Below are 26221 nucleotides of genomic sequence, written 5' to 3' on the forward strand. Positions count from 1 at the left end.
GGAACCCAGTTCAGCTACTGATTGACTGTGTGACTGAGGAAATGGATAAAAGCCCCCCCCCCCAATCCAAACAATGACTATCATTTAATTTTAATTTTTATCATCTACAATACAGTCTTATTTATTTTATAGTACAGTACATTGATTATTGGAGAGGGATGCGGGTGGCACTGTGGGTTAAACCACAGAGCCTAGGACTTGCCGATCAGAAGGTCGGTGGTTCGAATCCCCGCGACGGGGTGAGCTCCTGTTGCTCGGTCCCTGCTCCTGCCCACCTAGCAGTTCAAAAGCACATCAAAGTGCAAGTAGATAAATAGATACCGCTCAGGCGGGAAGGTAAACGGTGTTTCCGTGTGCTGCTCTGGTTCGCCAGAAGCGGCTTTGTCATGCTGGCCACATGACCCGGAAGCTGTCCCTCGGCCAATAAAGCGAGATGAGCGCCGCAACCCCAGAGTCGGTCACGACTGGACCTAATGGTCAGGGGTCCCTTTACCTTTACATTGATTATTACTTTCATTTAATGGATCAGTGGTCTCATTAGATAGTAAAATTCATGTTAAATTGCTGTTTTGGGGGTTGTTTTTAAAAATATGGAACGGATTAATCCGTTTTGCATTACTTTCTATGGGAAAGCGCGCCTTGGTTTTGCAACGCTTTGGCTTTGGAACGGATTTCTGGAACAGATTAAGTTTGAGAACCAAGGTACCATTGTATGTGACTGAATCAGACCTGAAAATAGCATCAGCTCCCCAAAATAATAATAATAATAATAATAATAATAATAATAATAATAATAATAATAATAATGGATGTTTTTGTCACTCTTTGTGCTGTGTCGTGAAGCGCTTCAAGTCACTCAGAAGCTCCCAACATTTTGCATGCTGCCTAATCCAAGAACTGGCAGCCATCACCCTGTTTTGCTGCTTCTCGTTTTCTCTGAGACACCATCTGCTTCTCTCCCCCCCCCCCCAAAAAAAACTGAGCGAATCTGCTGAATATTTAGGTTTCCTGGCTGACATTGCCCTTGGCTCTCCCCTCCCCCATCCTTTTTTTCTTTCTAGCTCTTGGACCCTGGAGAAAAGGCACTTTGACATTAAAAATCTTCTTCTGAGCCTCGAGGGTTGCTATTTATCCGAGACGTTTCTGAGCAGAAAAACGTTCCGATCGGGATGTTGACAGCTCCAAGGATTTGCTAGGTTAGAGTGTCCCGCTCTTGGGCTACATCAGCCTTTCTTCCTGGATTTATGCAGCCTGTGTTGTGTTCTCGGTGTCAGAAACTCCTTGCTTCCTTATCTGCCGAGATTCCTGGCGTTTCTCGTCGGTCAGATTGTGCAAAACTCGCTTCGTTCGTCTCCAAGGGAGTCTTGGCTGCTTTGCAGACCTGCCCCTGTGCAGACAGTGTAAATCAGGATGGGGTCTCATGTCCCTCCTTTCCTTAGCACCCTCTGCTCATCACGTCTTGCCTCCCATTGCCAGGACGGATCTAGAAATGCAAAAAACATTATCTGCCCTGCCTGCCTGCCTGCCTGCCTTTGCAAGGCACCAGCCGAATCGTAAAGCTGGGGTTTTGCGCCAGGGGACCCAAACGCTGTGCCAAGCAAAGTGGTTCACTCACATATATTTTCCTAGCCTCTGCATAATTCATCCTGCATCTGTGTCGCTCGTGCGGGGAGAGATTTGGTTTTGTAGGGCCTCCCACCTGAGCCTTGTGCTCAGGCCTGGAGAACAAGCTGTGCGCTGTTTTAAACTGGCACCTTACAATTCCTTAAAATCTTGAGGGTTGGGAAGGGACCCCATCAGGTCTTCTAGTCCAGCCCCGGCTGCCGACTCAGGGAGCTCACGGCTCCAGCACGCTGGACCCGTCGCCACCCAGCCTCTGCGTAAAACCCTCTAGCAAATGAAAGTCCACCATCTTCTAAAGCAGCAGCTCTTTGTTGTTGTTGTTTAGTCATTTAGTCGTGTCCGACTCTTCGTGACCCCCTGGACCAGAGCACGCCAGGCACTCCTGTCTTCCCCTGCCTCCCGCAGTTTGGTCAAACTCATGCTGGTTGCTTTGAGAACACTGTCCCACCATCTCGTCCTCTGTCGTCCCCTTCTCCTTGTGCCCTCCATCTTTCCCAGCATCAGGGTCTTTTCCAGGGAGTCTTCTCTTCTTATGAGGTGGCCAAAGTACTGGAGCCTCAGCTTCAGGATCTGTCCTTCCAGTGAGCACTCAGGGCTGATTTCCTTCAGAATGGATAGGTTTGATCTTCTTGCAGTCCATGGGACTCTCAAGAGTCTCCTCCAGGACCAGAATTCTGGAGGAGTAAGCAGCTCTTACTGTGGCTTTTTAAAAATAATAATAAATGTCCTGCTTTGATTCCCCTGCCCACATGTTTTACATCTTCTTTTTGCACTCTAGAAATTCTAACTTAATTTTTTTTAAGTGGGTATTTAGTTCCTATTTTTAAAAGACATCTGAAGGCAGCCCTGTTTAGGGAAGATTTTAATATTTAATGCTGTATTGTTTTTAACACTCGATTGGGAGCCGCCCAGAGTGGCTGGGGAAACTCAGCCAGATGGGCGGGGTATAAATAATGAATTATTATTATTATTATTATGACATATTCCAGGGGCTGGGAAGCTGGGGTCCAGGGGCCCAAATTTAGCCCTCCTTCCTGGACTCTCTATCAGGGCCTGGGAACCAGTGTGAGAAACTCAGGTGTTTAAGATAGGCTCCAAAACAGAATGCCTAGTTACCAGATGGTTCAAAAGTCTTACAGTGGTACCTCGGTTTAAGAACAGTCCTGTTTACGAACTATTCGGTTTACGAACTCCGCAAAACCGGAAGTAGTGTCCCGGTTTGTGAACTTTACCTCGGTCTACGAACGGAATCTGAACGGTGGAAGGGCATCAGCAGCGGGAAACCTCATTAGGAAAAGCGCACCTTGGTTTAAGAACGGTTTTGGTTTAAGAACGGACTTCTGCAACGGATTAATTTCGTAAACCGAGGTACCACTGTATTTTTATTCAATGCAGCTTTTTGGTTCCTGAAATTCTTTCTGATTGTGCAGATAAAAAAATAACAGAATTCTACAGGGTGTGTCGCTCGTGTGTGAAAACAGGCAAGATCCACGGATCTCCAGGCACACACCTCCAGATGGTGGAGACATCAGGTACCATCGTGGCACTTGACATCTTCACTTGGTTGCAAGTGGCCAATAAGGTAAAGGGACCCCTGACCATTAGGTCCAGTCGTGGCCGACTCTGGAGTTGCGGTGCTCATCTCACTTTATTGGCCAAGGGAGCCGGCATACAGCTTCCGGGTCATGTGGCCAGCATGACTAAGCCGCTTCTGGCGAACCAGAGGAGTGCACAGAAACACCGTTTACCTTCCCGCCGGAGCGGTACCTATTTATCTACTTGCACTTTGACGTGCTTTCAAACTGCTAGGTTGGCAGGAGCTGGGACTGAGCAACAAGAGCTCACCCCGTTGCGGGGATTCGAACCGCCAACCTTCAGATCAGCAAGTCCTAGGCTCTGTGGTTTAACCCACAGCACCACCTGCGCCTCAAAGTGGCCAATGTTGTTGTTTAGTCTTGTCTGACTCTTCGTGACCCCCTGGACCAGAGCACGCCAGGCCCTCCTGTCTTCCACTGCCTCCCGCAGTTTGGTCAAACTCATGCTAGTAGCTTCGAGAACACTGTCCAACCATCTCGTCCTCTGCTGTCCCCTTCTCCTTGTGCCCTCAATCTTTCCCAACATCAGGGTCTTTTCCAGGGAGTCTTCCCTTCTCATGAGGTGGCCAAAGTATTGGAGCCTCAGCTTCACGATCTGTCCTTCCAGTGAGCACTCAGGGCTGATTTTCTTCAGAATGGATCGGTTTGATCTTCCTGCCAATAGCCAGGTGCAAAATCTACCAGGTGGATTTCGAACGCTGCTTGCAACACCCGTCGTGGTGCTTCACCTTCTCAGCCATGTCCATATATTGGTGTAATGAAATTTATTCACTGCTTGATTGTAACAAACAAACACCTCAATGTGGTTGACAAAGGCACGTGCCCGTCCCCGCATTGTCCTTCGAAGAGGAGGCCTGCGATCTTGAGGAGCGCGTTCTGGACCTTGGACAAGTCTCTCGGAAGTTTTGATCAAACTGTTTACACAGCCGGCCAGGGCTTCTTAGCAATTGCGCTCGTTCCCAGGCCATTTGCGAGAGGTTGAGCGGGAAGCGCTCTCCGATTTATTAAAAAGCCGGCTCCGGGAGGGCGGAGGATCACATCCTGCTCCTCCTAACCGTGCTTCTAAACCGCCATCTCTGCCTATTACACAACTAATTGCAACACTCTTAATGGCTTGTTTGATGTAAGGAAAGGGATGGGACTTAGGGGACCAGCTGTTTGTAGTGGGTGCTGAAACCGGCCAGAATAGGAAGGGCTCAGGGAAGAGCCCTGCTTTTTCATTTTTTAAAATAAATAATTTTTATTAATTTTTCAACATACATTTATAATATCTAAATTTATATAATATCTAAATTTATCTAAATATAATATCTAAATTTATCACATATTTTCTCTTTTGGACTTCCTTCAGCCTCTCTAACAATCATCCATTATTCAATTTTTTAATTTGTTGTTGTTGTTGTTGTTGTTTAGTCGTTTAGTCGTGTCCGACTCTTCGTGACCCCATGGGACTCTCAAGAGTCTCCTCCAGCACCATAATTCAAAAGCATCAATTCTTCGGCCATCAGCCTTCTTTATGGTCCAGCTCTCACTTCCATACATCATTTCCTAATTTTTATATTGCATTTTATATACCTTCACCCTCTTATTTTTCTTCAACACAATATTCCTCAAACATTCACAGAGCCTCAAGAACCCTGCTTTTTCATGATGCCAAGTCCAGTTAAATGAGTGTTTGTTTGTTTTTTAAAGTAATTTTTATTGAATGATTTTATGTTACAAAAAACATTACCACCATGCTACCACACAATGTAACTGAGAAATGAAAATTACATACATCAATATATTTGTTATTTGTTATTTACCGTCTTATGTCCTCCCAAACATTCCATATGAAACCCACACCTGCACACACACAGAGAAATAGATAATGAAAATAATGAAAATAAATATTTCCCCCTTTTATCTTACAAAATATTTTCTTCAATTTTGACTTCCTGTCAAGTCCCTTTGCATATGTTTTATCTTACAATTGAATGTACGCAAAACAATAAACCTTTCTATGTAAATTTTCCAATACATTCAGAAAACATAATAAATCCTTAATTGTTATCCACCTCCTTTTATTTCCTTTGTCACTTGAATGCTAGCACAGTGTCAAAACTATTGTTGTATTTTTAAACATATCTTCTACAGTGGTACCTCAGGTTAAGAACTTAATTCGTTCTGGAGGTCCGTTCTTAACCTGAAACTGTTCTTGACCTTAAGCACCACTTTAGCTAATGGGGTCTCCCGCTGCCGCCGCTCAATTTCTGTTCTCATCCTGAAGCAAAGTTTTTAACCTGAGGTACTATTTCTGGGTTAGCGGAGTCTGTAACCTGACGCATCTGTAACCTGAAGCGTATGTAACCCGAGGTACCACTGTATAACCATTAAATGAGTGTTTTGAGAAGCGCAAAGGAGCCAGATGTTGTATCAGGCCAGTGACCCATCTAGTCCAGCCTTCTGTTCTCACATTCAGTGTTTGAAATTTCCCAGGTGCCAGGCGTGTTTTGCACCAGGCGTGGGTCCAATTGCAGGTTGGTGACTGACAGGTCTACCTGGCTGGCCTCCCAAGCTTTCTTAAGCAAGCAAGCAGAAGATTTGAACCCCGATCTCCCAGGTCCTGGTCCGACACTCTAACCACTACACCCTACTGTCTTCCTACCTAGAGTCCTTCTGCCATGGGGAAGTACCGTAGATTCCGGCGTATTAGGCGACTGGGCGTATTAGACGACCCCCCAAATTGGCGGCTCCGCACCGGGAGAAAGCCATACCCAGCGTATAAGACGACCCCCGACTTTTAAACCTCTTTTCCGGGGTTAAAAAGTCGTCTTATACGCCGGAATCTACGGTGGGTAATTCATATGGGGAAAGCAAAATGTCCCTTAGAGACGGATCTGAAATATTTTCCTGGAAGCGTGACTTTGTTTTACTCTGGGTTCTTTGATGTTTGAATGTGTTATAAACCACTTTGAGATTCCCCCCCTTTAAAATATAAAGCATTAGAGAAATGAAATGAATATTAATAATAATAAGTCACGATTCCTGCATTGATGGGGGTTGGACTAAATGACCTTTGGGGGGCCCTTCCAGCTCTGCATCCAGTGATCCTAAGCCATGCAAAATCGGGGAGCCTGTTTCCCACATTTCCCGGACGTGCGAGAGGAGAAGGCATCTTTCTTTTCACCAGGATACTTGAACGGCCTTTGCAGCTCCCCAGTGGCTCTCTTTCTATGCAGTCAGCTGGCAGAGCTCATATTCGGCTGGAATATTGATTTTGCAATGTATACATTGAATAGCTTTTCCCCAAGGAGGTCCATTTATGTTTGAGAGGCACTGGGAAATTTCAGAAGAAGCTGTTGATCGCAAATAATGGCCCAGGTTGTACGGTTCTTCAAGGATCTGTAAACTGTGGGTTTTTGTTTTGGTGAATTTTTCTAAAGGGCTTTTTTTTTTTAATTTGCATTTTATTTATTTGTTAACATTCTTATATTACATCGGTAAACGTTGTCATATTACATTACAGGACTTACTATAATATAATTTCCAACGTGTATACAAAAATTATATAAAAATTTTATATACCTAGAAAGAAAATGAAACAACAACAAAAAGAAAAAAGAGAAAAAACAAAAAACAACCCCCCCCAAATCATATACATACCAACCCACTAGACTTCCTGTCTATCCCGTTGTATATTCCTTTTTTACAAATGAATGTACTCTTATTATTGTATATTTCTTTACATTTTATCTAATACAGTCCTATATCAATATGTGCTCTTAGTCTTCTTTCTCAACTCAGTCTCACTCCAATGTCAATTAAGGGCTTTTCTAACCTCTCACCCTTCCTCCTTCTATGCCTTTGAAACCAGCTTAATCTTTCACAAACCTCTTCTTTGTTTCCCATCCTTCTGGAGGAGCAAAGAAAACTTGTCCTCCTTTTTTCCTGAGCTGCCTTGGGGCAGGGGGCAAGCGCAGCCCACTCCAGGGGTCCCGGCAGTTAGGCAGGGTTCATGGAAATAATAATAATAATAATAATAATAATAATAATAATAATAATAATAATAATAATAATAATAATTGTTAAGTCGTGGGTTGACATAGCAGCCGGCACAGCGATCTCTTCAAGTAGCTCTTTATTATGGTAAGCTGGAATAGAACTGACAGTGAACAGCTCAGCCGGCCTGTATTTATAGGCAGCCGGCTGTCACATTGTAACCACAACAGCCCAGAGTTCCCGCCTAAAATAACTGCCGCGGACCTGAGTGAAAACTATCTACAGACCTGAGTGAAAACTATATACAGTATCCCCCTGTTGGCCCAGGGTGAAACTACACTACATAACACCCCTCCCCACCGAGATAAGGCGTTAGTTACAATCGTAATGGTTTCCTTATATACAGCACTACGCGTAATGGTTCAATTAGGCACAAAAGCATATCGGTTACATTTCCCATACTTAGACCAACAGTGATACCTGTCCAACAACATAGTCCTTTAAATGAGTTGGGCGCTTGGAAACTCTGCCAGACCGCCGGGGACTGGTAGCCAAGTCCGGAGGGCCACACAGTTCTCGCTGAGGCTGTGGTGCGACCCTAGGTGGCGTTGGAACCAACTCCCCTGGATCCGCTGCTGTGAGTGGAGCCTCCGCAAGTGGAGTGGTCTGAGTCTGTTCTGAGACGGCTTGGTTCGGCTCCACGCTGGCAGTTTGCGAGGGAGGTGTAGGTGGGGCCTCGCCATCTGTACGTGTCTCTTCTGGAGCCGCAAGCGCAGTTGGGGGCACCTCGGTAGTGTCCAAGTCCCCAACCCTGCGCCTAAGTTGGTCTATGTGCCGTCGCCACAAGCGCCCGTCTTCGAGTGCCACCTGGTACGAGCGAGGTCCAGTGACTCCCACTACTGTGGCTGGCACCCAAGGGATGTCCCCCACATAGTTCCGGGCAAAGACCTGGTTTCCTGGGACAAATGACCGTGGTGCGTTGGCACAGCCTGGGGGTTCAGCCACGGCAAAGTCTGGGTGTAGCCGGTCGAGCGGTGACCTGAGGCGGCGGCCCATAAGCAGTTCCGCAGGACTCCTCCCTGTGGCCGCATGAGGGGTGATGTGTTGCGCGAACAAGTATTCGGCGACCCGCTCATGCCAGTCTCCCCGGTCCAGGCGCGCCAGTGCCTCTTTTGTCGAGCGCACCATTCTTTCCGCTTGCCCGTTGCTGGATGGATGAAAGGGTGCCGTTAGGGCATGGCGGATGCCCAGTCCCAAAAGATACCGCTCAAACGTGCCTGATGTGAACTGCGGTCCGTTGTCAGAGACAAGGACATCAGGACACCCATGCGTTGCAAACAGGCCTCGCAGCACCCGGATGACAGCTTCGGTAGTGGTGGAGGGCATCAGGGCGACCTCCAGCCATTTGGAATAGGCGTCCACCACTACCATAAAGGTCCGGCCGTGAAAGGGGCCAGCCAGATCGATGTGCACCCTCGACCAGGGTGTCTTTGGCGTCTCCCACGTGTATCCCTTAGCTGCCGGTGGTGCAGGCCTCGACTCCTGGCACGCTTGACAGGCGGACACCCAGGCAGTGATGGCATCGTCCATATTAGGCCACCAGACGTAACACCGAGCCAACGCCTTCATTTTGACAATTCCCGGGTGGCCAACGTGCAGAGCCTCCAGGACGCGCTGACGGAGTCCCTGGGGAATCACGACGCGGTCTCCCCACAGCAGACAGCCGCGATGAGCTGAGAGTTCATGTTGTCTGGTTGCGAAGGGCTGGAACTCCGATGCAAAGGGCCCTTGTGGCCACCCCCTCCACACCCAGTTGAGCACCCGGCTGATGGTGCGATCCTGGGCAGATGCGGAGGCCACAGTGGCAGCCGACACGGGCGCTGCCGGAAGATCCTCAATCAGAAGGAGCGATGAAGCTGGAGCCGGGTCTTCCACAAATGCTGGAAGAGGGCAACGGCTGAGGGCGTCGGCATGGCCCATCGATTTCCCCGGGCGGTGGATGAGCCGGTAGTGGTAGGCAGCCAGGAAAACAGTCCATCGCAGCATGCGTGGTGAGAGGACCGGTGGAGTTGGACGATCACCGGCGAGGAGGCCCAGGAGTGGCTTGTGGTCAGTGATGAGGTCAAAAGTCCTGCCATAGAGGTATTCATGAAACCTCTTCACTCCAGCCACAAGTGCCAATGCCTCCTTGTCGAGCTGGCTGTAATTCCGTTCCGTCGGAGATAGTGTCCTGGAAAAGTAGGCGAGCGGTGCTTCTCTTCCATCTGGAAAACGGTGACTAAGGACAGCCCCGATGCCAAAAGGTGAGGCGTCGCAGGCAAGGACCAGCGGCCTGGATTCACTGTACTGTACCAGCACACTGTCCGAAGAAAGGAGAGCCTTGACCGCGTTGAAGGCCGCCGTCTCCCGATGACCCCAGGCCCAAGGCGTCTTAGTGCTAAGGAGTCGGTGAAGAGGCTCAGCCACTGTGGCTTTGTGGGGCAGGAACATGTTATAAAAGTTCAGCAGCCCCAGGAACGCCTGCAACTCCGTTTTGTTCTTTGGAGTGGGGGCCTGCTGGATAGCGCGGATCTTGGATGTGGTTGGATGAAGACCGGAGGCATCGATAAGATAGCCCAGGAACTCTACCTGTGGAACGGCGATCTGGCACTTCTCCCTTTTTACCTTGAGCCCGGCCTCCTGGAACCTGGTCAGCACGGCACGGAGGCGCTCGAACAGCTGCTGGTGTGAGTCTGCAGACACCAAGACGTCATCAAAATATGGTACCACGCCCGGAAGCCCTTGCAGGAGATGCTCCATAAGGCCTTGGAAGATGCCAGGAGCCACACTCACCCCGAACTGCAACCGGCGGCAACGGAATGCCCCCCGGTGGGTGACGATCGTCTGGGCTTCAGCAGTGGCATCATCGACTGGCAGTTGTTGATAGGCTTGGGCAAGGTCCAGCTTAGCGAAGACCTTACCCTCACCCAGGGAATGCAGCAGGTGTTGGACAACAGGAACCGGATAAGCGTGCTGCTGAAGTGCCTTGTTGATCGTGCACTTGTAGTCAGCGCAGATTCTCACCGACCCATCTGGCTTGACAGGCGTGACGATGGGGGTTTCCCACTTTGCGTGGTCAACCGGCTCCAAAACTCCTTGGGCGATCAGTTTGTCCAGTTGTTCGTCCACCTTAGCCTTGAGAGCAAAGGGAACCCGGCGTGGCTTTAGCTTGATGGGGGCGACTTGTGGATCCAGGCTAAAGGAGATGGGCGTACCTGTATATTGGCCCAAGGTGCCGTCAAAAACCTCGGCAAAGTCTTTGACCAGACCCTCAGTCTCTGCGTTAGAGATGCAGTTGATGCCGGTGACTTCCAGGCCGAGGGCATCAAACCAGTCTAGCCCTAGGAGGCTTGGCCGCTGACCTTCGACCACCACCAACCGGAGCAGGCCCGAAAAATCCTTGAAGGCGATCCGGAACCGGCCAACGCCTACCACGGGAACGTCGTTTCCCTGGTAGTCTCTCAGGTGTACGCGGTGAGAGTCGAGTTGCCTTTTGGACACTCTGGGTACCAGTCTTTTGATGGTGCTCCATGACACGATGGACAGGGCAGACCCGGTGTCGATCTCCATGTCACATGGAGCTCCTTCAATGAGCACCGTGACGTTCAGCTTGCGTCTCGTAGGCGAGTCGGTTTGGCCAATCGTGGTTCCAGACGGGCAGCGGCAGTTGGTGAGAGCGAAACAACTTTCCTTGGCAGACTGGAGTGAAGACTTGGACTTGCGAGTCGATGAAGGGGGGGTGTCAGACGGAGCCGATCGGCAGACCTTAGCGATGTGGCCCCTTCTGGAACACCTCCTACAGATGGCGTCTCTGAATCGACACTTGGCACGGGAATGGTTGCCTCCGCAGCCAGCACATTCCGGTTGGCCCTTGGACTTCTGTTGGAACTTCCTGCGCTCCCGCTTTGTCTGGTGCACATCATCGTCTTCACTGGAGGATGCCTCCTCACTGCTGGCCTCTTCATGATGCACCGGAACGGGCTCCCTAGCAAGACGCAGGCTGCTGGACTTGCGGATCTCCTGAGCGGAGCGTTCAGCAGCTTCTGAGGCCACAGCCTCCTCAATGGCTTTCTGTAGCGTGAGGTCTGGCTTGGCTAGGAGACGCCGTTGCAGATGGATGTCCCGGACCCCGCAGACGATTCGATCCATCAGGGCATCGTCTAAGTCTCGGAACTCACAGTGCATTGCAGCCTGTCGCAGGGCGGTGGTGTAGTTGTTGATTGACTCCCCCTCTGCCTGGTTCCTGTGGTAGAACGCATGGCGGGCAGCAATCTTGGACGGCTTTGGTGCGTAGTGGTTGCGGAGCTTCTCTTGGATCGTGTCCCATGGTGATGCCTGGACTGCTTCAGGCGCAACCAACGCTCGGGCCGTCTCAAACACCTCAGGCCCACAGAGGCTGAGGAATAGGCCCCGCTTCCGATCCTGTGATACTGCTGTCAGTTCGTTGGCTTGGAGGTAGCAGTCGAACCGAGCGAGGTAGGAGTCCCATGATTCAGAGGCTGGCGCAAACGGCGGTAGAGGCACAAGTGAAGCCATGATTCCGATGCCGGCGTGAAGGGCGATGGATGGAACACAGTGCTCTAGCCAGAACAGTCAGCTCTGAACTGGTTCTGCCCAGTGATTTCGCTCAGTGATTTCGCTCTGTGATTCAGCTCAGTGATTCAGCTCAGTTCAGAGGCTGGCCGCATCTGGCTGTGCTCTGATGTCCATCCATCCCACCTTCGTCGCCAGTGTTAAGTCGTGGGTTGACATAGCAGCCGGCACAGCGATCTCTTCAAGTAGCTCTTTATTATGGTAAGCTGGAATAGAACTGACAGTGAACAGCTCAGCCGGCCTGTATTTATAGGCAGCCGGCTGTCACATTGTAACCACAACAGCCCAGAGTTCCCGCCTAAAATAACTGCCGCGGACCTGAGTGAAAACTATCTACAGACCTGAGTGAAAACTATATACAGTATCCCGGGTGGCCAACGTGCAGAGCCTCCAGGACGCGCTGACGGAGTCCCTGGGGAATCACGACGCGGTCTCCCCACAGCAGACAGCCGCGATGAGCTGAGAGTTCATGTTGTCTGGTTGCGAAGGGCTGGAACTCCGATGCAAAGGGCCCTTGTGGCCACCCCCTCCACACCCAGTTGAGCACCCGGCTGATGGTGCGATCCTGGGCAGATGCGGAGGCCACAGTGGCAGCCGACACGGGCGCTGCCGGAAGATCCTCAATCAGAAGGAGCGATGAAGCTGGAGCCGGGTCTTCCACAAATGCTGGAAGAGGGCAACGGCTGAGGGCGTCGGCATGGCCCATCGATTTCCCCGGGCGGTGGATGAGCCGGTAGTGGTAGGCAGCCAGGAAAACAGTCCATCGCAGCATGCGTGGTGAGAGGACCGGTGGAGTTGGACGATCACCGGCGAGGAGGCCCAGGAGTGGCTTGTGGTCAGTGATGAGGTCAAAAGTCCTGCCATAGAGGTATTCATGAAACCTCTTCACTCCGGCCACAAGTGCCAATGCCTCCTTGTCGAGCTGGCTGTAATTCCGTTCCGTCGGAGATAGTGTCCTGGAAAAGTAGGCGAGCGGTGCTTCTCTTCCATCTGGAAAACGGTGACTAAGGACAGCCCCGATGCCAAAAGGTGAGGCGTCGCAGGCAAGGACCAGCGGCCTGGATTCACTGTACTGTACCAGCACACTGTCCGAAGAAAGGAGAGCCTTGACCGCGTTGAAGGCCGCCGTCTCCCGATGACCCCAGGCCCAAGGCGTCTTAGTGCTAAGGAGTCGGTGAAGAGGCTCAGCCACTGTGGCTTTGTGGGGCAGGAACATGTTATAAAAGTTCAGCAGCCCCAGGAACGCCTGCAACTCCGTTTTGTTCTTTGGAGTGGGGGCCTGCTGGATAGCGCGGATCTTGGATGTGGTTGGATGAAGACCGGAGGCATCGATAAGATAGCCCAGGAACTCTACCTGTGGAACGGCGATCTGGCACTTCTCCCTTTTTACCTTTTTACTACATAACAATAATATTTTAAAAAAAGGCAAGCGGAGACTGGTGTCTTTAGGATATATATTTAGGATATATTTATTTGCAAATATGAGGGATGCAGGTGGCACTGTGAGTTAAACCACTGAGCCTAGGGCTTGCCGATCAGAAGGTCGGTGGTTCAAAGCCCCGTGATGGGGTGAGCTCCCGTTGCTCAGTCCCAGCTCCTGCCAACCTAGCAGTTCAAAAGCACATCAAAGTGCAAGTAGATAAATAGGTACCGCTCTGGCGGGAAGGCAAACAGCGTTTTCGTGCGCTGCTCTGGTTTCGCCAGAAGCGGCTTAGTCATGCTGGCCACATGACCCGGAAGCTTTACGCCGGCTCCCTCAGCCAGTAAAGCGCCGCAACCCCAGTCGTCTGCGACTGGACCTAACGGACAGGGGCCCCTTTACCTTTACCTATTTGCAAATATAAATGGCCTGAGCATAAGACGGAGGGGCTCGCAGCACCAGCACCAACACAGATTTCGCTTCTCCATCTGTCATAGCTTTGGGTCCAGCGCAGAGCAAGCAGGTCTCTGTGTCTCCAGCTTCCAGCCTGCCTCCAACTCAGCTCTCACACAACTCTCTCGCTCCTACCCAGCAGATAGCTGAGGGGGCTGGAGGAAAAGCCCGCCCACTAACCCACACTCTCTTCGCTGTAACTCTTGCAACCAAGCTCAATTTGAAGGGGTTATGACTCAAGTGGACAGCTGAGTTCATGGTCTTACTCAGGGGTAGGCAACCTAAGGCCCGGGGGCTGGATGTGGTCCAATTGCCTTCTCAATCCTGCTCGCGGACGGTCTGGGAATCAGCATGTTTTTACATGAGTAGAATGTGTGCTTTTGTTTAAAATGCATCTCTGGGTTATTTGTGGGGTATAGGAATTCGTTCATCCCCCACCCCCCCCAAAAAAAATATAGTCCGGCTCCCCACAAGGTCTGAGGGACGGTGGACCGGCCCCTTGGTGAAAAAGGATGCTGACCGCTGGTCTTACTAATAAACTTGCCTGACCATTTCATCAGCCTCCTCTTAGATTCCAAACCTCTGCCTGGGCACAGGACCCCAGGCGTTGGACAGGACAGGACCGAGGGCACCATCCAAACTGACCCCCCCCCCCCAAAAAAAACCCACTACTAAGCTCCCTTGCAGTGTGTGGGTACAGCAGTTCTTGGCAGTTGGGGTAAAGTCAAATGGCCTGGGTGCCCACTCTGGGTGGTACCCGAGGATCCTGGCTTCTGTTTTTGGAGCAAGCCAGCGCCACCGTCCCCTCGATCCTCGTCTTGGCTGTTTCTCTGTGCTTGAACCGCTGTTCATAATCTTCCAAGATAGCATTACTAGAATCCAAGCGCGAGTGCGGCTCATCCACAGAGACACCATTATTTGTGGCTTAAAGCCAGGGAAGAGGCTTTAATAGCTTTATAAATAAAGGAGAGCCGAGAGATCAAAAGGCTCCTTTTGTCTGAACGCCGGCCGCCTGCCTGCGCTGCTCTTTTGCCGTCAAACCGGGAGCCAAAATTCCAGGACTAGACAAAAACCCACATTTCTGCAAGCACACACCACAAGGGCGATAAATGATGCATGGGCCATTTGATTTGTGGGCAAAAAATGCCGCCTCGCAGATGCAGAGAGAGCAACCACTTGTTCAAGGAAGTGTCACCTGGGTTTGATGTGGGAATCTCTCTGTGTGTGTTTGTGCAATGGCTTTCCATCTGTTAACGTTGCCTTTCTGGCAGCTGGTGGCAGGTAAGGCAGCAAACCGGCCTTCTGAGCAACAGCAGGATTTGGCCAAGCAGAAAGACGCAAGTGGGTGTCTATAACATGCAATAATAATAATAATAATGATTGTGATTTTGCACATCACTTGGGAAGACAGGCAAACTAATGTCAGTGACCTGGAAGAAGCAAAGATCACCAGCGTTGAAGCAATGATTCTTCAACATCAACTTCGTTGGGCTGATCTTGTTGTGCGGATGCCTGATTGTCGTCTTCCAAAGCAACTACTCTATTCTGAACTTAAAAATGGAAAGCGCAATTCTGGTGGTCAACAAAAGAGGTTTAAAGACTGTCTCAAGGCAAATTTTAAAAAATGTAGTATGAACACCAAGAACTGGGAAACACTGGCCTGCGAGCGCCCCAGTTGGAGAACAGCCTTTACCGAAGGTGTCATGGGTTTTGAAGACACTCGAACTCAGGACACAAGGGAGAAACTGCTAAGAGGAAGGCACGCTTGGAAAACCCTCACCATGATGAACTCCTGCCCAGAAACCAATGTCCCCACTGTGGAAGGACGTGTGGGTCCAGAATTGGCCTCCACAGTCACTTACGGAATCACTGTTAAAACCTCTTTATGGACGATAATCTTACTCGGCTACATGTGATTGTCAGATTATTATTATTATTATTATTATTATTATTATTATTATTATACACCACCCATCTGCCTGGGTTTCCCCAGCTACTCTTGGCAGCTTCCAACACATATAAAAACATAATAAAGCATCAAACATAAAAAAAAAACCTTCCCTGTACAGGGCTGCCTTCAGATGTCTTCTCAAAGTTGTGTAGTTCTTTATCTCCTTGACATCTGATAGGAGGGCGTTCCACAGGGCGGGTGCCACCACCAAGAAGGCCCTCTGCCTGGTTCCCTGTAATTTCGCTTCTTGCCGTGAGGGAACTGCCAGAAGGCCCTCGGAGCTGGACCTATAGTGCTTCTCCCTTTCTCATAACACCAAAACTCATGGATCTCCAATGAAGGGGGCGGTTGGAAGATTCAGGACAGATAAATGAAAGTAGTTCTTCATACAGCCCATAGTTAATTTATGGAACTTGCTCCGGCAGGAGGCTGTGGTCCTGGGTAGCTCTGTTGGTTAGAGCGGGTCCTGATAGCACGAAAGTTGCAGGTTTGATCCCCATATGGGGCAGCTGCATGTTCTTGCATTGCAGGGGGTTGGACTAGATGACCGCCAGGGTCCCTTAGGGTTGCCATATTTCAAAAAGTGAAAATCTGCACACAAAGGTTGTTCAGCTTTTTGGGGGGAAAGTTGTTGAGTTGTTTTTTTGGGTGTGTTTTTTTTTTTGGAAGATCTAAAGAGAGAGAAGTTTTGGGGCTATTTTTAAGGAAATTTGCCAAAATCTACACTTCCGACATGGGTTGCCATTACGTCTGGATTTTCCTGGACATTTAAGCGCTTCCTGACACTGTTTCTGTCTGCCGTATTCTGGCTTTGTCTGGGATATTCCTGATGTACGGCAGCCCTCAGCTCTCGGATTCTAGGTGGCTTTCAAAGAGGGTGAGACAGATTCACGAAGCCACAGGAGGGAAGATTGCTGGTTTGCCCCGATCCTGCTGGCGGGTTTCCCACCAACCCCTGGTTTTCCACTGCGAGAGGATGGATGCTGGACGGGCCTTTGGTCTGATCCAGCTCCAGCCTTTTCCTGGCCCCTGCCATCTTCCTTTCCGGGAGCAAATGCGTTGTGAGTCCCGGTCTGCAGCGATCCTTCTAATTATGTTTCCAGCAATAAGTGGATTAAGGAGGTGAAAGGCAGTCCAGAGGAAACAGATGGAGTCTCTGGGAGATGGCGCAAGCCTTTCGAGGTGGCAGAAGGCTGCTTATGAGCGCAGCTGCTTTAGCTTCCTTCCCAGGAGAGTTAAGACTTGTCTGGTCTTCCCTGGTGGAGAACTTTTCCGAATGCTAATAAGAAAGGGCTGGTGGGGATGGGCTGCAGAGGCCAGTTTTACAGCCTTTGTTGGGGGGAAATCTCCTCTTCAAGCACCCTCAATTGCTCCTTGTTTTTGTAGTCTTCATGCTTTAGGATTCCCTAAGCCGAATGCAGCAACCAGGAATTAAACCAAGTTGCTGGATGGCCTTTTTCTGCCCAAACCAGAGATTGGAGCGGAAACCCACCGCAAATTCGGTTTGATGTGTTGAATTTGTGCCCCGCTTCCGTCTTAAAAAATCCCGAATTGAAAGTTCAGAAAATAAGAATGTAATATTAAAGCCAGACCCTTGAGGTGGGGGGAGGATAATCAACTAAGTTTTACTTAGAGTCAGGGCTGGTCGATATATCAATATATATTGTCCCAAACCAGTCTATATCATAATAACGGTTTCATAAATCTTGACCAGGTAATATATCGTGAATCAGGATGTGTGTTAGGACTGGTTGATATATCAATATATCGTCCAAAACTGGTTTCAAGTCCATATCATAATATTGGTTTCATAATTTTTGACCTGGCAATATATTGAGAAACATGATGTGTTTGTGTGTGCTATGCAAAAATCACGTTGTGGGAGGAAACCATGAAGCCATACAATGTTTCTACGTGGCACTATCCTTATTTCAGACATTGTGATATATCGCTATATCACGATGTTTAGCTGGTGATAGATCATAAAGCCCTACTCAGAGTAAAGGTAAAGGGACCCCTGACCATTAGGTCCAGTCGTGGACGACCCTGGGCTTGCGGCGCTCATCTTGCTTTACTGGCCGAGGAAGCCGGCGTACAGCTTCCGGGTCATGTGGCCAGCATGACTAAGCCGCTTCTGGCGAGCCAGAGCAGCGCACGGAAACGCCATTTACCTTCCCGCTGGAGCGGTACCTATTTATCTACTTGCACTCGGAGGTGCTTTCGAACTGCTAGGTTGGCAGGAGCTGGGACCGGGCAACGGGAGCTCACCCCGTCGCAGGGATTCGAACCGCCAACCTTTTGATCGGCAAGTCCTAGGCTCTGTGGTTTAACCCACAGTGCCACCCACGTAGACCTATTGAAATTAATTGACCCAGCTTAGCCAGGTTCATTCATTTCAAGGTGTTTGCTCTGAGTGAAACATGGCTGAATATCCTCCCACCAGCATTATTAAAAAATACATTTAAAAGTACAGTCTTGGGCTGGGGTCAAAGAAACCCTACAAGGTTGGTGCCAGGTGGACCTCCTTGAGGGAAGCATCCCATAATTGAGCAGTCAGCGGATCCCGTTCTCTCCTCACCACCTTCCCTCAGGGTTGGACGGCTGAAAAGCTCATTGCGGAACGATCTCAGGGTCCAGGCAGTCCTTTTACAGAGACAACTCATGGCTACTGCTGGGAAAACAATCGTGCAAAGAAAGAGGGCATCAAATGTCATCCTCGGATGAAGGGCAGCATTGAAATTCAATAAATAAAAATAAAAGTTGGCATCCGTCTGTCTCGCAGGACAATGGAGTGCGCCTCCAAGGGTGAAGTCAGACCACTGCTTTAGAAGCACCGAAGTGACCTTTCCGGGGCAAAAGCCTGGGCTGTGTGTCTGGAGGTCCTGGGCTGCCCAGACAACAAGACCCCCCCATTGGCCTTCCTGATGGGGTCCAAAGGAAAACAGAGCAAGACATTTGGCACCAGTTTGGCTGCAGGAGTTGCCAGAAGGAGGCGTACAAGGAGCCATCCAACCGTCTTAGGGACTTCATTCCGGATTTGTGTCGGGTTTGTTCCTTAGCCTTTTCTTCTCCTTACAATGTCCCACAAGGCAGCGGAGGTTTAGGATCAGAGTTTTCCTTCTTAGCCTCCCTTCCCAGGCGGACGAGCCCCATCTGCCCCCGTCTTCCCTCTACATCTCGTGCAGAAACTGCCTTCTTGGCCGTTGGACCCACTAATGGTCTAGTCCCCTCAATCCGCCAGAGCCCAACTTTGCAAATAAATACAGATAATCATGCAAATAAGACAAAGTGCATCAGTGTGGGATCTATGCAAACAGATCTATGCAAACCTGGGTTCTCTAGCTCAGCAAGTTCCTTCCTGGCTGACAGCGTTGGACTTGCAAACTGTCGAAAAACAAGGCTCTTAAAAATTATATTGCCTACGATGAGCGCATTTCGCCTGTAAAATGGTGCTGCAGTGGATGTACTCATAAAATAAAATGAGGATGGGTAAGTATTGAGGGGCGCTAAAGAAGAAAGGCATAAATGCAGGTAATTTAGTGTATGTTCGGCCTTCCCTAACTCGAGATGGAGAAGAAATTAGACCCGGTTCACGTTTAAAGGTGAACCAATTTGCACTTCCTGAAATAATGATACAGCAGCAGAACCCAGCCAGAACTTCTGTAAAAAGATTTTGCACGTCTCTGAATGTAGTGCAGTTGTGCAGCCAAGGGGAGCATTGTTGTTGTTTAGTCGTTTTGTCGTGTACGACTCTTCGTGACCCCCTGGACCAGAGCACGCCAGGCCCTCCTGTCTTCCACTGCCTCCTGCAGTTTGGTCAAACTCATGCTGGTAGCTTCAAGAACACTGTCCCACCATCTCATCCTCTGTCGTCCCCTTATCCATGTGCCCTCCATCTTTCCCAGCATCAGGGTCTTTTCCAGGGAGTCTTCTCTTCTCATGAGGTGGCCAAAGTCTTGGAGCCTCAGCTTCAGGATCTGTCCTTCCAGTGAGCACTTAGGGCTGATTTCCTTCAGAATGGATCGGTTTGATCTTCTTGCAGTCCATGGGACTCTCAAGAGTCTCCTCCAACACCAGAATTCAAAAGCATCAATGCATCAATTCTTCGGTGATCAGCCTTCTTTATGGTCCAGCTCTCACTTCCATACATCACTACTGGGGAAACCATAAAGGTAAGGGTAAAGGGACCCCTGACCGTTAGGTTCAGTCACGCACAGTCTGGGGTTGCGGCGCTCATCTTGCTTTACAGACTGAGGGAGCCAATGTTTGTCCGCAGACAGTTTTTCCAGGTCATGTGGCCAGCAGGACTTAGCTGCTTCTGGCGAAACCCGTTGCGGGGATTCGAACCGCAGACCTTCTGATCAGCAAGTCCTAGGCTCTGTGGTTTAACCCACAGTGCCACCCGCGTTCCTTCAGAAATAAATGTCAGAAGAGCTTGCTGGATCAGGCCACTGGCCCCCCAAATCCAGCTTTCTGTTCTGTCGGGGGCCAACCAGATGCTCATGGCAAACCAGCAAGCAGGAATCCAAGGGCAGCAGGACACCCCGTATGTATAAGGCCCTAAATGGCTTAGATTCAGGCTATCTGAAAGACCATATTCCCTCATCTGAACCTGCCCAGGATTCAGGGTCCCTGGGGCAGGCCCTTATCTCAGTCCCACCACCCTCCCAGGCCTGCTTGGTGGAGACATGGAGCAGGGCCTTCTCTGTGGTGGCTCCTCCCAGATCACTTTGGAACTCCCTGCCTAGAGAAGCCAGACTGGCTCCCTCCTCTCTGTGCAGGCTGTTTTATTCCGACAGGCATTTGGGAATTGACAGCTTTTTTTCTTTTTTAAATAAATAAATAAATCCAAGGGGCTTTAAATGGTGCAAAGCTGTTTGCCTTATTGCTATTACCTGCATTTTAATAGATGTGGTTTTGTATTTTGTTTTAGTTATCTTAGAGTTCAGTTTTCTTTTTGTGACAACCTTTTATATGCTTTTAGCTATTTTGTATTTTATCCGTGTTGTTTTAGTTTGTGTAAAAACGGCAGGCTATAAATAAATATAATAATTATAATAATTATGATACATGTGATTCCCAGCAAATGTGGAGGTAGAAGGAAGCTTGAAAGGCACTAACCTAAAGACACGGACTTGGGAAATTGGGGGCAAAGCCTGCGTTATTGCTTTGTGGGGTTTTTTTTGCCACAAAAGCCCCCCCGAAAAGGATGAAAATAGCGTTGGCCAAACAGGGCTGTTTGTTCCCAGGGAATTTATTAATGCTGGTTTACTTCAAAGTGGATTACAAATAAAGTAGATGAAGCCCCTCGCTCCGTCAATCCCTGCACAGCCACCTTCTCACTTGTCCCAGCACACACACACACACCCTTTCTCTCACATGTGCAAGGTTAAGGGGATGGGAGCGACTCCCGTATAAACAATGGTTGCAACCTTTGGGCCTTTTTTAGTTTAGTGGAAAGACCAGCAAGAGGCCACGTGCTAGAAGTTTATAAAATTACGCGTGGCACAACGCCTGAATTTGTCTAAGGGACGCAGGTGGCACTGTGGGTTAAACCACTAAGCCTAGGACTTGCCAATCAGAAGGTCGGCGGTTCGAATCCCCGCGACGGGGTGAGCTCCCGTTGCTCGGTCCCTGCTCCTGCCAACCTAGCAGTTTGAAAGCACGTCAAAGTGCAAGTAGATAAATAGCGGGAAGTAAATAAATGGCGGGAAGGTAAGCGGCGTTTCCGTGCGCTGCTCTGGTTCATCATGCTGGCCACATGACCCGGAAGCTGTACACCGGCTCCCTCGGCCAGTACAGCGAGATGAGCGCCGCAACCCCAGAGTCGTCCGCAACTGAACCTAATGGTCAGGGGTCCCTGACCCCTCACTGTATGTATGCTCACTGTATGTTGTGTCCGCGTTTAATGAGGGTGGATTGTGGGGTGGGGTGGGGGGTTTATGTTATGTTGTAAAGCAAATTCCAATAGAAGACTAAAAATAAAATATTAAAAAAAGAGAGAGAAAAGGAAGGGCTTCTTCATGCTGCGCAGACTATGGAACTCCCTGCCACAGGATGCAGGGGTGGCCACCAACATGGATGGCTTTAAAAGAAGATGGGACACATTCATGGTGGAGGAAAAGCTATTGGTGGTTACCAGTCAGGATGGCTCTTCTCTTCCCTCCCCAGTCGGATGCAGCAAGGCTTCTGAAAACCCAGTTCCTGGAAACAGAAGGAGGGGAGAATTGCTCTTGGGCTCGGGTTCTGCTGGCTGCTTTCCCACAGGCCTTCTGCCTCTCCACACCCCCTTTGAAGGACCACACATATCTGCTATTTGGGTCCCTGAAGCACAGATTCACACAAAGCGGCAAAACGCTCTTGCAGGTTATTAACAGGATTTTTATTTGAAGTGCATATGCAGAACAAAGGCACAGGGCGATCAGTACGCAACCTGTACACAGTAGTCAGGGTGCGCCCCTTTATATAGATTTGCAAAATAGAATACCACCTGATCTCTTGCAAGTCACCTGATTTCTTGCAAGTCACCTGATTTCTGGGAAATCGAAACTTATAATAAGTTCCTATATTACCATATCAGGTCTTGGTCTTCTCTCCCTCCTTCCTGCAACCTCCCTCATCCTGGTGTGACAATAAATCCTTGTTCTTTATCTCTATCTGCCCAGGCTAGACATTCCCATTTGCAATGTAACATTTAAGCATGTCCAATAATAGAACAATTATATTGTAATATGCTCCTTCACCTTCTTGCCCCCCACATTCGTGTGTTCTGTGGCAAGTGTTGGTGCTGACCTTTAAAGCCCTAAATGGCCTTGGTCCAGTATACCTGAAGGAGCGTCTCCACCCCCATCGTTCTGCCTGGACACTGAGGTCCAGCTCCGAGGGCCTTCTGGCAGTTCCCTCCCTGCGAGAAGTGAGGTTACAGGGAACCAGGCAGAGGGCCTTTTCGGTAGTGGCTCCCTCTCTGTGGAACGCCCTCCCATCAGATGTCAAGGAAATAAGCAGCTATCTTATTTTTAAAAGGCAGCCCTGTTTAGGGAAGTTTTTCATATTTAATGCTGTATTGTTTTTAACACTTGATTGGGAGCTTCCCAGAGTGGCTGGGGAAACTCAGCCAGATGGGCGGGGTATAAATAATAAATTATTATTATTATTATTATTGGCGGAGTGTATCGGTGGGGAGTGTCGGTGCTTTCCTCGCAGCCCCGAAACGAGGTGTTCCTCTCTCTGGGAAGCTCCCTGCCATCGATCTGATGGCAGATCGATGTTCATCTGTCACTGGTTTCATTAGGCCAACGATCAGGGCCTGGCAAGCTTCGGAGGGGAGGGCAGGGCAGGGTCTGTCCAAAGTTGGGTTGGGGCATTTTGGCGCTCATGTCAAGGACATTGGAAGCGGGGGCTGGGGGGATATTCTTTTGCAGCTCCTTTTTCTCGACTGCGCTGCACGCCTGAGGTGAGCCCAAGAGGAATCGCAACGGGCTTCCTGAGAGCTAAACGATACCTGCGAGCGTGGCTCTGTGACATAAACATGCAGTTGGCGCACTCCACGGGGAAAACATGCCTCTGTGCGTGGGGATTTTCTTTTTCTTTTCGCGTCGCCTCTTTATAGCCTGTTTGCAACTACAGTCATACATCGGGTTGAAGTTGCTTCAGGTGGAGCGTTTTCGGGTTGCGCTCTGCTGCGACCCATAAGTAATGGAACGCGTTACTTCTGGATTTTGCCGCTCGCGCATGTGCAGACGCTCAAATTGACGTCATGCGCAGAAGCAGTGAATCGCAACCCGCGCACGCACAGACGCGAGTTGCATTCGCTTCAGGATGCGAACGGGGCTCCAGAACAGATCCTGTTCGTATCCAAAGGTACCACTCTACAGTCAAACCTCGGTTCTCGAACTTAATCCATTCCAGAAGCCCGTTTGGCTTCTGAAACATTCAACAACCGAGGCGCGGCTTCTGATTGGCTGCAGGAGCTTCCTGCACTCAAACAGAAGCCGCGTTGGATGTTTGGCTTCCGGAAAACGGAGCATTTGCTTCCAGGTTTTCGTCATTCGGGAGCCGAAACGTTCCAAAACGGAGGTGTTCAGGATCCGAGGTTTGACTGTATCGTGTTGTCCTTTCCTCTCTTTTCCTCTAAACTCAGAAGTCGCAAATGCTGCAACTTTTCCTCATAGCAGAGGGGGTTTTGTCGCTCCGTCTCCTTGATCCTTCCGGATGCCCTTTTCTGTAGCTTTTTTCCGACTCCTTCCAACATCCTTCTTGAGATGAGGGGGCCAGAACTGTACACCGAATTCTGCATGGGGTCTCACTCCAGATTTGCATAACAACATGATGATATTGGCAGTTCTGTTTTCAGTTCCCTAGCGTGGAATTTGCCTTTTCCACAGCTGTCTGCGCACTGCACTGACTTTCCTTCCTGGCCACCCACCCTGCGCTTTGCAAGCCAAATACTCCCCCTCATCCCAGGGGGTTGGACTAGATGACCCTTTTGGGTCCCTTCCAGCTCTGCAGTTCAGTGATTCCACACCTCCCCCTGCCTTCCCTGGGCTGCTCTTCCACCCCCTCTCCTTTTCTCAGTGCCCTGTGCCATCCTGTCTGCTTTTGCTGGTGCCAGGCGGACGGGGAGACATCCAGTCGCTTGTGAAAGGCTTGCAAAGGATTTCGTGCTTCTGACATGCTGATCTTCAAGGTGTTGGGTTGTCTCCTGTCTTTCGTAGGGGAAAGCAGAGGAGGTACTCTCTCATCTTTCCCCTCTCATTTATTTCCTGCATGCTTTTTTGCAAGAAGCAATTTCTGTTTAACACACACACACACACACACACACACACAGAGAGAGAGAGAGAGAGAGAGAGAGAGAGAGAAATCTCCACCTCTTCCCATTCAAGGTGTCCTAGACTTGTCCTCCTTTGCAAATCTGCAACCCTTCCTTGGAAGCAGCTGATTCCATCCAGGGCCGTCTTAGCCATAGAGGCTAGTGGTGCGGGGCGCTAGGGCGCCATGTTCTGGAGGGCGCCAGGGGAGAGGCGGAGGCTGGATGCAACACCTCCTGGCATCAGCTCACTGCCCTTGCCTGCCTCTGCCATGCTGCGCCAAAGCAGCGCCGCGCCCGGAACCTCTATCTGCCATGGCCACCGTGGCACAAAGCTGCCAGCTGAGCCAGGAGGCGCCACGTTTAGCCTCCGCCTCTTCCCCGCTGGAGGGGTCGCCCTCCAGCCGCTGCCTGCCTCCTCCAGCCCTGCCAGCGGTGCCCTAAAAAACTTTGGGAAATGGGGGGGGGCCACTGGAGGGAGCTTTGCACCACAGTGCCGGATATGCTTAAGACATCCCTGATTCCACCCACTTCTAATCATTGGGTTATCAGTGCTGCTCCTCAGTGGCATAGCGTCATTTGCTGGTGCCCGGGGCTCGTGTGCACACTGGACAGGGTGAGGGGTTGCATGTACTCTAGGATGGGGGGAGGAGTGCACCAGCCCAGCCTTCACCACTGATGTTGCTAGAGCGACCCCACCCTCACTGGGGTGTTGTCAGCCAATGCAGTGGGGAGCCCGGCCAGCTGACACAGCCCTTGGCAGCTGAAAGGCGCCTTGCTGGGGCTTGCTGGGGTTGCCTGCGTGGTTTGCGCCCCCTCAATTGTGTGCGTGGGGCCACGGCCCCCCATCACCCCCCCATGCTACGCCCCTGGTGCTCCTGTGCTGTAACTTAGAAAGGTTGCCCCCAGCTCCAGGATTTTGATGGGCTTCTGACGTCCCCTTCTGCTGTCGCAGCCGTCTTCCAGGATATTGACAGTCTGGAAGGTTTTCAGAGGAGGGTGACCAGGATGATGAAGGCTCTGGAAACCAAGCCTGATGAGGAACCTTTGAGGGAGTTGGTTATGTTTAGCTTGGAAGAGAGGAGACCGAAAGGAGATAAGATGGCCCTCTGCAAATATCTGAAAGGCTCGCATGTGCTCTGGAGTTCTCCAGAACACCTGTAGGGCATCGGATTTGCGAAGGCCAACTTGCAAAGATCACCAGATCACCTTTCCAGGGGAGCAAAAGGTGGGAAACCCTTTAGGGATGTTTACTCCGGATGCACCTCTTGACCGTGTGAGCGCAGGAGAGGCAACTGCATAGTTGGGGTGTCTTTGCACGATCAATCGCTATGTGAACAGGCTGTGCGGCTTCCTTCCATTGGGTAGGAACGGTCTGTTGCGAGGCAGGTGGCCAATGTGCCTTGGCATCTGCTCCTGGCCTGTAGCAAACGTAACAGGTGAAGTTAAGCAGTGGAACTCCCTGCCACTAGAGGATTGGACAGATTCACGGAGGTTATTAAGCAGTGGAACTCCCTGCCACTAGAGGATTGGACAGACTCACGGAGGAGGAGAGGCCTATCGAGGGCCGCTAGCCAGGAGGGCTAAGCTGTGCCTCCAGAAAGTCTTGTTTAGCTGCTGAGGCTTTGACCAACCTCTCTGTCTTTCTGTCTTCTGCCTTGCTTCGCAGTCGTGACATGGCGGCAACCTACAAATACAGGTACCTCCTTCTTTTGCCCTGACTTCCTGCTCCCTTGAGTTTTCTGCATGCGGAATGCTGC

The 26221-nt window shown here is 50.2% G+C and overlaps 1 protein-coding gene across 2 annotated transcripts in view; it reads left to right on the forward strand.

Moving 5' to 3' along the window:
* The window catches only part of ARRB1 (arrestin beta 1), a 123514-nt gene that overhangs the window by 16904 nt on the left and 80389 nt on the right, over nucleotides 1-26221 (forward strand). The window contains exon 1 of one of the 2 annotated variants that reach the window (XM_077926824.1): nucleotides 26123-26160. The exons of the other annotated variant lie outside the window; for it this stretch is intronic. Coding sequence (XP_077782950.1) covers nucleotides 26138-26160 — 23 coding nt within the window. The 5' untranslated portion in view covers nucleotides 26123-26137. Of the gene's footprint in view, nucleotides 1-26122; nucleotides 26161-26221 lie in introns of those variants that run through there. 2 annotated transcript variants of the gene reach the window in all.

The sequence above is a fragment of the Podarcis muralis genome, chromosome 4 (assembly GCF_964188315.1).
Source record: "Podarcis muralis chromosome 4, rPodMur119.hap1.1, whole genome shotgun sequence".
Classification (NCBI taxonomy): domain Eukaryota; kingdom Metazoa; phylum Chordata; class Lepidosauria; order Squamata; family Lacertidae; genus Podarcis; species Podarcis muralis.